Source organism: Asparagus officinalis, chromosome 6 (genome assembly GCF_001876935.1).
Source record: "Asparagus officinalis chromosome 6, Aspof.V1, whole genome shotgun sequence".
Lineage (NCBI taxonomy): Eukaryota > Viridiplantae > Streptophyta > Magnoliopsida > Asparagales > Asparagaceae > Asparagus > Asparagus officinalis.
The window spans coordinates 21,227,285-21,239,502 of record NC_033799.1 but is presented as its reverse complement, the minus strand read 5'-3'; the positions used below and the strand labels follow the sequence as shown (position 1 = coordinate 21,239,502).

The 12,218-nt window shown below is 35.5% G+C and overlaps 1 protein-coding gene across 1 annotated transcript; it reads left to right on the top strand.

Annotated features, from left to right (window-relative positions):
- LOC109845377 lies at positions 265 to 11,800 on the top strand. The gene is made up of 7 exons (XM_020414624.1): positions 265 to 515; positions 594 to 634; positions 3,749 to 3,812; positions 7,468 to 7,647; positions 10,021 to 10,092; positions 11,235 to 11,395; positions 11,484 to 11,800. Exons 1-7 carry the CDS (start codon positions 369 to 371, stop codon positions 11,599 to 11,601), a joined length of 783 nt encoding a protein of 260 aa, XP_020270213.1. The 5' UTR covers positions 265 to 368; the 3' UTR covers positions 11,602 to 11,800.

Below are 12,218 nucleotides of genomic sequence, written 5' to 3'. Positions count from 1 at the left end.
TCTCTATGGTACATCTACACCCACGCGAACATTTGTCCAATAAAACACGTTTCAAATATTTTAAATTCCACAGTAACCGCTTAAAATCACAATTTAAAAGTACTGTTTTGGATTAGCCTATAAATTTAAAAGCACTGTTTAGGATTAGTCTATAAATCATCTTTATTTGACTTTTGCTCTGCCAACCACAACAAATTACCCCTTTGAAGACCTACCACCAATACGCGTCGGAGGGGTAGACACGAGGAAATGATTTTCGTCAGGGTCCTGTGTGCTAAATACCCACGAAGGAGGGAAAAATTAGGGTTTTACAAATCATCTCCATTTCGATTAATCATCACAGCCGAGAATTAGACCGCGCTTTGAAGATGGCGATGGTGCTTCGTTCCTCTCGCATCGCTTCTCGATCGATCCGAGCTTCAAAGAGTCTCATCGTTCCCGCCACCGGAGCCACCTCGTCTCCGATCAATCCTCAGTTCAAGGTCTCTTCTCGACAATTCATCGATCTCCATAAGGTCAGGCTGTGATTCCAACGTTTTGATTAATGCAGGTGTCGAAAATTTCTAAAAATTTTTGGGGGGTTTTGATTGCAGATGGGCAACAAGGAGGCAATTGAGAAGGAAAAGGCGAGGCTGTAAGCTTTTCTTCCTTGTTCTGTTTCTTTTTACTTTGATATAGGTTAAATCAAGTAAGAGTGACTGCTATAGCTTGTTGATATATGAAAATTAAGTAGTATTTTGTTGGATTTTAATAATTGAATGGTAAAATTTGTGTCATTTCTAAGTTGAGCTAGGATACTAATAAAACAATCCAACATGTGTATATCAATTTCTATAAACTCAACTCTAAAATTTCGATATCCCGATTAAAAATGCATGCTCTTGGACAGTGAAATAATACATTACTACTCACGAACTACCTAAGAACCTCTAGTGATTTCAACGTCTTTTTGATCATGAGCAAAACATGACCATGAGCCAAAAATTAGGCACCTGTGTGAAAATTCCAATATGTTGATCTTGACAACAGATACGACACGCATGTAAAATATGTTGAACTCATTCGAAAGTTTATTCCGAGATAGTTTATGTGCAATAGATTACATTTAACATTGTGGATTTTCAATTTTGAATCCAAAATAGGCTTGGATTGATAGTATCCACATTTATATACTATTAATAATAGCATACCTCAACCAGTGTTTTCAATGTGCGAGGCGTAATGCGGGGCGCGAAGTCAATTTACGCGCACATGCGCAAGGCACAATGGGATCCGCGCATCTGAGTGAAGCGAGGCACACTCCGGACACATAATTTTTCAAGATATACAAACATGCATGAAAAAATATGTATTTGTGAAATTTCACATGAAAAATATTAAGGACTCAAGATAAATAATATATACTACCAAATCACAAGTATTAGCCATTGAAGCAAATCAAGTAGTGTACTAAAACAAAGCAAAATAAGCAGCTAGCACACCCAAGAAGTTCACTAACATTGAAGCAAAACAAGCAGTCTACTTACAAAAAGCAAATAATTAGCAAAATAATAGTCGAATCATCCTCATCTATTATCATCACCCCCTTCAAGTGGAATATCTTCTTCTTCAATTTCCTCATCATTGTTAAACTTTTCTTCATCTTCCAACTCTTCCAGCAACTAGAAGTCTAGACCGGCTCGATGCTTCTCGATGATGAACCAATACCACTTGAAGATCCTCAAACCCTACTTGTTGACCTTAGATATCTAACATTATCTTCTTCAGCTCCCATTGCATCTCCTACGATACCATAAGTATGGTCGTCCTCGCCCTCCAAGTCATTCTCTGCATTTTTACCTTCACTGACCTGAACCACTCATTACTTTCATCCATATCAACCTACTTGATCAGATTAATAGAATCTTTACAGTTAAGTCTCTCCTTCAAAGCTTGGTTGTATTTACAGTAAACTAGATCATGCAACCTCTTATGATCCAGCCTATTCCTCTTCTTCTAGTGTATCTATAATTTATACAAATCAATGAAATCAATATACTATATCCCTAAGGGAAGTAAATTTATTTTATTGAATTAAATAAAACTAAATATACATGCTTAAAAGTACTATAATTTCTTTCATAGCCAGAGGAGTTACAAGGCTGAGGATTATAATAGTAAACTTCTGCAACTCTAAGCTAATGCATCATAAGACTCCCCCCTAATTAGCTGTCAATTTAAATAGAGAGTGATTAGCATTGTATTTTCTACACAAAAGCTAATCAATTGAGGGACAGGATTATGGTTATTTACTCGAAAATTTCTTCTTTCCGTTTCTCTTGGCTATCTCCATATTAAAAGATCCCCAACATGCCTAGATATATATCCAACTACATGTCAACCTTGTCTTGGTCTTGTGCGAGCACCATCTTCTCAATGACTTCATAAAGACATTTCATAAACTTACTATCCCCTTGAATATTAGGGTGGTCATAGAAAAATATAGAATTAAGATAATATCCTGCAACATGCAAAGAGTGATGAAGCTTATCCTCCTGCCTTTTATCAATAATGTCACAAGCCTCAGAATATTTTGTTGTATCATTATTAAAGCTCTTGCAATGGCCTCCTTTGATGTATCCATCATCTCATAAATATATCCTATAGCAGGCTTCTTGTCGCCATCAACAAGCTTCAGAACACCAACCAGAGGAGCCATGAGCTTGAGAATACGAACAATGTTGTTCCAAAAAGACGATCTAAGAACTATCCTTTCAGCCGATTTACCTGTTGGATCTCTTACACACTTATTTTGCCTCCATTTTTCAAATTGAACATTTTCCTAAGGTTATTTGTTTAGATAAAGTCATTAATGAAGCGACAAATCGTGTCACTGCTGGTCTAAGGAGCTCTCTGCTGTTAGATTTACCTTTCATCAGTTGCAAAACCCATGCATATGAGTAGATGAATTCCGTCAACTCCATAGCTCGACTCAAGGTCAACTTCACACTTGGTAGTTAGTACTTGGCTCTGCTCTTGCGAGGCCCCTTACTGACTTTGTCTTGGCCCAACATCAAAGCTAAACTATAGATTGAAACCAAAGCCAAACTATTAGCTAGTACTTTCCAGATATTTCTAACTTATGTGACACTTGTTGATAATTCTAGTTATTTTAGAATTACAAATTAACGTCTAACAAACGATGCACATATGACACACTCGCACACAAAGATAAATATACGGAAGAAAGAGAAACACACCATGATCCTTTGCCCTTGAAACATCAACCCCATCACATTGAAGCGAGTCCTTGTAGAAATTGTTAGGGATTGGGACGTTCACAAATCCAACAGCATTAATCTCCTTCTCCTCCACTTCACCACCTTCACCCTCATAAAAAACCCCCACTTTCACCACTTCATCCTCATTAGTCTCCTCATCCAATTCAGAACAACCATGAGGTTAGTTGGTTACTTTGGTTTTTATCTTATATAGTTTGTCCTTTGTTGTATCAAAATTTTTATAAATGAAGGTCAGGAAGCAATGAACTAACTTTATTTGGTTTATAAGCATCAGAACTTTAAGCAAAATTTAGGCTTATTTATTAGCAAATGAGTTTTCTACATGCTTAACAGATTAGACTCATATTTTGTGCTGAGTATATTGCATCAATTGCAGTTCCAGCATGTAGTTTATATGGAAGTTTATCAGCTTTGAAATTTGTTTATTCTTTGTTCATTCAATATGATTTTCATATGATTTAGTGCAGTTCAGATGAGTTGAGTCGAGGATATTTTGCTGACATTTCAGAGATTCGTAAGAATGGTGGGAAGGTGCGCTTTTATATGTTGACCATTATTCAGCTCCTAATAGGTTTGTTTTTATGTAAATGTTTTTAAGTTGTATCACCTTTTATTATTTGGACTTACTAATATCAATCGCCAAATTAGCTGAAATTTGATTAAGTCTCCAAAAGATCATAATTTCTATTAAATCGCCAAATGGCTTAAGCTATAATAAATAAATCTCCATTGGTGAGTTTAATTATAGCTTCTCTTTTCTTTCTTCTCTCTTCATTTAACTCCTTGTCCTCCTTCCAATCTTCTCTCTCTAGGCCTTTTTTTAACTCTGTATGGTGTATATGCATGTCAGTTGTATTCTTAGGAGTTCAAGTCTACCTTCTCTTTAAATGTTTCATGATGGAAAATGTTAGTACATATATTGTTCAACTCAACTCTGTAGATGATACTTAGAACTTGTACCATAGTGGAAATGAATATGCATTTTTTCGATAATAAAGCTTACAGAGATAAGACTTGCATACATAAGTTCATTCTTAAAGATCGTATTGATTTGTCATTGCTTTAAAAGTATGCTATCCTTCAGAAAAGTTTAGTTGTTGCTTAATAAATATCTGTTTGTTGGTCGCCATCATAGTGTGTAATTTTCATTCATATGAGAAAATTAACGTATTGCTGTTGAAAACATGGGTTTTCACAATTATACCAGGCAGTGTTTTAAATATCGGCCGCCATGTACAATTATACCAGGCAGTGTTTTAAATATCGGCCGCCATGTCGGACATGGCGGGCGATATGGCGGATTTATACCCTATCCGTCACGATATCCTTCATTTCAATGCGTATTGCGTTTCTGAGGTCATGTCGGGGACATGTCGGAAAATATCGGGTATGTCGGGCGCCATTGCGGCCAAGAAATATCGGCCAAATTTTAGAAAAAGCGGTTTTAAGCTTATTGGGTCAAGTTTGAAAAACCCGACTCGGAAATCAGGTGTCTACAATTGGTTAGTGATCTTAACATCAATAAGTTATGTACTTTTTCATATGTTTAGACAATATAATTATCATGTATGTGAAGATTCTATTTATGATATTATATCAACCTATCCGATATGGCAATCCGATATTTTTTTTCATGTCCCCGATATATCCCCGATTTCCGCTATCCGACATGAATTTTGGCCAACCGACATGAACCCGACATCCGACATTTAAAACATTGATACCAGGTATGATATCATTTTTATTAAAAAGTATGAAACTCTGGAGTTCTAGGCGTTCAATGTCCATATTGTAACTGAAAAATGGACTTAATTAGATCAACGGTAGTGGTACCATATGTATGTATCCTAAGGAGGTGCGCGAGCAATATTGAGGAGTAATGTGTTAGTAAAATAGTCACATATCAAACCCGTAGGGAGTTACAAACATTTACATGAAAGCAGAACTAGACCTATCAGCTTAAAATGTGGATTTAGTCCCCCCAAGTATTTAAAATATGAGTGATATATGGTTAATAAGTTTGGGCTAGGACATTATTACTGCATTCCAACTTGAGGTAGATTAGATCCCAAGCTTATTAACCAATTCATCTCGGTATATACCGTCTCTTGATTTGGCCTTTGTGGAACCCTACAAGAGGTATGGAAGTTCAGACTGGCTCAATGGAATAGGTATTTGATGCTTATTTTGTAAAAGATTGAAATATTAATATATAGATGGGTGTCCCAAGCCTGATTCCTTTTTTGATGGGTGTTGAACCACTTGGTTCTTGTAGATTAGGTGGTACAATGAAAACTTATCTAAAGATTCACATGTTGGTGGAATTGGCAGCAACAGAAAAAGCGGAAAGCAGAGGACATAAGTATGGAATTCAATCTAAACCCATCCACTTAAATTTTTGGGCTTAGCTTAGGTTTGAGCATGTACGATTGCGCTCTGCATTTATCCTATTGACAGAGGGAGGGAGCCATTGGTTAATATGAAGCATTAATATCTCTCTTCCTATTCCATTCTTCGCAAAAATAGGGGCGCCCTATCCCTATGCAGCACATTTACTGCACTATTTCTTTGCAATTAAAGCCTCAAGAATCAACTCAACAATACCTGTGTAAAGCACAAAGTAACTGCACTTGCATGTCAGTAATAGCACTCCTGAACTGAAGAGAAATCGGCTGGTCCAATCACATTACAAACACCTCACAGTGTGTTCATATTGCACTAATTCTTCCTTTTCACTATAACAGTTTGTGTTACTTAAGTAAGTGGGTATCCTATTATCTTCTTGGAAGAATTTTTCAAAACAGACCCGCTTACTTTTTTTTTCTTAAAACCGACCCGTTTTTTTATTTATCAAAACCGACCCGATTTTGTAATTAGCAGCTTAATCACCATCCTAAACAGTCGGGGTTGGCAACCCCGACTATTTAGGAAGGTGTTAAACCCTAATTAGAAGCCTTAAACCCTAAAAATTAATGTCCTAAATAGTCGGGGTTGCCAACCCCGACTGTTTAGGAATGTGATTAAGCTGCTAATTACAAAATCGGGTCGGTTTTGATAAATAAAAAAAAAACGGGTCGGTTTTAAGAAAAAAAAGTTGAAGCGGGTCTGTTTTGAAAAATTCTTCTATCTTCTTGCTATCATTAGGTAGTAATGATAGTAAGATGGCAGGAGAATAAAGTCCATAGTGCATATTGATGGTTAAAGAAATACCAAAAATCAATCGTTATTTAGGATCAATCATTAGTTATGACAGTGAGATTGAGGATGATGTTGTCCGTCGAATCAAATTGGGATGGTTAACATGGAGGGTGCTTCCAGAGTCTTGTCCAATCATATAATACCTATGAGATTAAAGGGAACACTCTATAGGGCAGTTATTAGACCAACAATGCTTTATGGACCAAAATATTGGGCAATTTAAAAATGTGTGCAAAAAATGTGTAGCAGAAATGAGGACATTTTGATGGTCTTGTGGGTACACACTAAAAAATAAGAAATGAGTGCATACGTATGAGAGTAGAGGTTGCGCCTCTTGAGGATAAAATGAGAGAATCATACGAGATGGTCTGGTCATGTACAATGGAGACCTTTTAGAGTACCAATTAGGGGAAAATGATAATATTATAGTTAATAGGGTAATGACTTCTAGTGGAAAACCTAAAAGAACTTGGTTTGGAAGCAATTAAGAAGGATTTGATAATAGTTAACTTAATGGAGGAAATGATCCAAAATAAAACTGAATAAAGGAATAGGATTGATGCAGAATGCAGTTGATCCTAAAATCTGGGTTAAAGGATTGGTTGTTCTCGAAGAAGTATCTTTCTATCATGTATTGTGTACATGTATAGTAGCTTAGTTACTTGTATGAACACCCTATGATCGGTCCTTCATACTATGATTCAGAAAAGTTATGACCTTTGGTTTCTCCATTATGTATGTCATGATGTATGCTGTTGTTCGTTATGAACCAAATTACAAATTAAGCTTAATAATATCAGTAAAGTAGCTGCCCACACTTTTGGTAGGTGCATTATGGTAATTTATAGTTGTCTCAGTGCTCTCTATTTTGAGGTCCAGAGAATCTGATTTTTTTGTGCTCGTGCCTGATTGTGAATGTCCATCTCATTAATAGTTTTACAGTAATATATAGTAGTTTTTCTGATCAGGAAGATATCAACTCATGCAGATTGCTATGGCTAATAAAACTCTCATTCCACTGTTGGAAGCAATAAAGTTTCCTGATCTTGAAGTAAACTTGTCCAACGGCAGCAGTTTAAAGCTACCAGTTACATCTGGAGAAAGTACTGCACACATCGATGCTCCTCTAGCATCACTATTATGTCTTTCTTTCCGAGCGAGTTCTCAGGTATGGGAACACTCTTATGTTTACTTCATCATTCATCTAAATTAGTAAGTGTTTTTTGTTAACATTTGGAATTCTTTGGTACATGTTGGAAGAGATAACATCAACCTAGATGAAATATCGTGTTAACTAGATAATCACTCTCTAAAAACAGTTCACGAGGAATTCGGTTAAAATTTGTGAGTGTCTTCTATATTTTGGTATACTTACATGTGGCATACTTGTTTAAGGGAACAACTGTCCTTAACGTGATTTTAGAAGGCTCCATCTATCTAGGTCTTGCCTGTATATGTTGAAGTTGACCAGTATTGTCTTTTGGAGTTCTGGGTTTTGTCAGATGTTGCCATATGCAGCAGTTTCCTTGAGGATATACCTAAAAGTCTTAGTAAAGAAACACGTCGGATGTTGGAACATGCAGCAGAGCTCTTTGAGGATATATCTAAAGGCTTAACAAAGAAATAAGTCAGATGGTGGGATTTGTGGGATATGCAGCAGTCTCTTCAAAAACATACTTTAAAGGCTTTCCCATAAGCAGTCTTACTCTTAGAGGTGCTTATTCACAACTACTTGTGAAGGATTTGTGGTCCCTATTGGTGTGGGTTTGTGCTTGTAAACTCACCTAATAATGATAAATTTCTATAACCATTTTTTGTTGTGTCATGTTCTTAATCAACTGAACTTTTGTCTTCAAAGGCTTATTGAAGCTCTTTATTGTTATGCATTGTTGTATGGCACTTCAGGAATGCTTTTTTATTTGTAATATTGGTTTATAGTATGTGGAGTATATAGATAAAGGGTAAGCACATTGCTCCAATTTACCCTTTATGGGAGATGTATGTGTTAGGTTTGATTATCTCATTTCAAATTGATGGAAGGACTATTAATTTTTTTTTTCCAATAATATAATGTTGCATTCTACTCTCAAGTTCTCTGGTGAAACTCCGATTTCATTTCAGGAACTTCAACAAATCAATGAAGGTGACACGCTACTTTCTATTATTTTTAGTAGTATATTTCCTTAAGTTGACATATTTCCATCTGCCATGTAAGTGGATCAACTAAGTCAAGCATGACATTTAGTGTTGTAGCTTCTTTACATTCTTTCTCTGATATTTTGTATATGTATTTTTTGCGACGGTAGAGGGTCATGAACCTTACTCCACAGGACATTTAAACTTTTTATTGTTCAATGCCTCTATATTACATTGTTCAAGAGATTTAATCTTAGAAATTGTATTCTAATAGGGTTTTCGACGTATCTATTCTTTCTAACCCCAAAATCTTTGGTATTTTGAAAACAAACTTGCAAGTGTCGCTATTTGTGCCCATTAAATCATGTAGAGATGCATTAGTCTACCCTATAATTACTGTAACTGTAAGAGAAGCAAATGAAAATATTCTGTATATTTCGGTTAAGATAATTATTATTTCAAATATACTAGAGTACACCTATTTACTTAATTAAAAGTATTATAACCATTGATGTATTCTTCTTCTCACTCTTGAACGCCCATGAGAGGCTTATTTGATCACAATAAATGATTTCCCAAACTGCTATATGTTTGTCCTGCTAGTTTTAAATTGCAAGGTGTTTTAAATTGTGGTCTGATCTGTTATTTTTTTAAAAACAATACTGTTTCTACAAGATAAAATCTGTAAGTTGCAAGTTTGTAATTGGTCCTCTGAGGGCTTTCTGGACGTTTTTCATTTTAGCTCATGTTCCTTATACTTCTTTTTCTGTTCTTGTAAAAATTCCCTCTGAAATTTCTACTGGACATGAGTTTTGCATTAATTAGTTTGAATTTTGACTGGGATTGTCACAATCAAAATATTACGTAGGACCACTAAGGTATGTCAAAGATGATTATCCATAATACCAAAAAGATGGAAACATACTGGGATGAAGTTATGTAGTGCTGTGTAAGATATTAAACGGACTAAATGAAGAGTTGTTGGAAGGTTTTGAGTCTTTTTGGAGGCCTGAGTGTTCATGTGTGGATACAAAGGGATGCTGAATGATTGACGTGCATACATTCTTTGAGAGTAGTGGTAGGAGGGCATGAAATGAACAATTCCATGGACATGTCCGTGAGACTTACCCTTACTATTTGCATTGGCACTAAACATATTTGTCCACCAATCATTCCGATTAAGGATGGTAGGAATACAGATTTTATGCCTGTCGAGGATAATAGAAGTAGGCCCATATGGATGTTCCTCATTTATTTGCCTGCAAAATTGCAATAACATTGATGATCATTATTCTGCGTATAAAATTAGCTTTAGTACATGTATTTAAAAATGTATTTAACTTGATAAATGGAAATTTGTCCAAGTTGTTTGTAACTGAATGGTCTCTTATTATTTTCCGAACAGACAATGGTTGAATCGTGGAGTGTTCCTTTTGTGCATGCTTTTAATGACTCGGCAGAAGTCCAAGTATATGAGGTAAGGACAGAGATTAATTGCTTTTTTCTGTATATGAATTTGTTCTTCTGTTTCTTGCAATAGTTTATGTTGTTTTCTTAGCAGTAATGTTTTGAGCACCATATTACTTTTTATATTTTATTATCTGAGAGAACTTAGCTTATCAAAGGTTTTGCTGACTGACTAATTACTCGAGTTCCCATTTATCCAAATAGAAAAATAACGCTTTCCATATGTTTTTCAAATTAACTTAGTAAGTTTTAAACCCTTCTTCAAGCATCATTAAATTAATGGTCAAGTTTCTTTATCCATCTGAAATCACATCGTGTTGGTAATACGGTTTGTCCACCATAAGCAGTCATCTTCGCATATATCTGTTGATTGTCCTTGTTGATGGAGTCCTTTGACCTTCCAAATATGAATCAATAGCTGTCGAGTGCTGAGACTTCGTGATGCAGGGCACAATCACTATTCAGATTTGATCCGGATTGAAGATAGTTTGTTATGATTTTAGATTTGGTTTTGGTTTTAGATAGGTGAGAGATAATTATTTTGTTTAATTGTTTTGATTTGAATTGTGTTAGGATTGAGTTTGTTGGATTATTTTCTAGTTAAGATTGAATTAGTTTTAGAGATAGGATAAGTTTTTGAATTTGTTTTAGATAAGAATTCCAAACTCTATAAAAAAGGGAGGACATTTCTGTAATTTAGTAGAGAGGTTATGAAGAATTAATGAAAGTTGAGTTGAAGAAAATCTTGTGTGATTTTTCTAAGGCGGAAGGCATTGTTTCTCGGTGTGAAGCCGAAAGGGTTAAGTGTCAGCGTGTGAATTAGACTTAACTAACAGTTAGATGTCTGTGAGTGAATCTGATCTAACCTCATTTTATTTTACTTTGTTTGTTTTTTTATTTTATAAAAAATAAAATAAAGAAAAGAAAAGATACTGTTCACTCATGCTGTTCACCCGAGGGTTCCGGCGCTTCTCTGTCCTGCATCACTTCGCTTCGTTGTAGCAGGACTTCTTGGACACAGCTCCATAACCTGATAACTGTTAAGGATTCAGTCCTAAAGAATTTCTGCTGATTAGTCATTGTATACTTCCTTCTAGGGATTTTCTCCTGTATTTCTATGTAACTGATTTATAGAATCTATCATCTACACAGGTCTCTTTTGTGGACTCCTGGTTACTATCACTAGGTCCAGTGAGGAAGATGTTCATCAAAATGATGAAGAAATCTGCTTCTCCCCAACGACAGATTGTTTATTCTTTTGGTGACCACTACTACTTAAGAAAGAAACTGCAAATCTTAAATCTTCTCACTGGGTAATATTGATATAAGTTCATGACTAAACTCATCATTTTGTACATGAGTTACTAGCAGTTATATATTTGATATTCTTTCGACTTGCAGATACATTTTCCTGCTGGATAGGTTTGGGAGAATTAGATGGCAAGGTTTTGGTTTGGCAACAGGGGAAGAAGTGTCATCTCTTTTGTCATGTGCCTTACTTTTGTTGGAAGAGAAATGAGGCAAATTGATTTGTTGTATTATGTTTTTGGCATAGCAGCAAATTTTGTATTGTCTAATTAGCTAGTCATGGTCCTGTTATCATGAATTTTTTGGTGGGAATAAAGTTGAGTCTAAGAAGCTGCGAATGTTTAGCTCTGCAATTTGTTATACATGCTTATTCTTGAATGATAATATGATCTTTCAACAGTTTTTATTTATTTTTGGCAAAAGAGGTTTATGCACTGGTCTCTACTTATTATTGAGAGCCTGTAAGCATTACCGCAATTGGCATATAATCTTTGCAGATAATGCAAGTAGAGCAGTCAGAAGATGATTACAATATCTTCATACTTTCCTCCTTTTTGTTGTTTCTGATTCTTCTATATCTCTTTGAGATTTTAAAGTCATTGTGCATTTTAGCAGATCCTCAACTTCTAGCCGTGGTCCATCTGTGGTCCATTCAAAAAGAGACATGAATATGGGCATTGATGGAGCCAACACTGAGATTTAATGGAAATGGCGAACATCGAAAATAGTACGAAACCTTTTCGGTCCTGCAGGCTGCTGATATGCCAGTAACTTTTAATCTTCAAATCTGAGACATTTTGGTCTCATTAAGGTATGTTTCAAACCTCT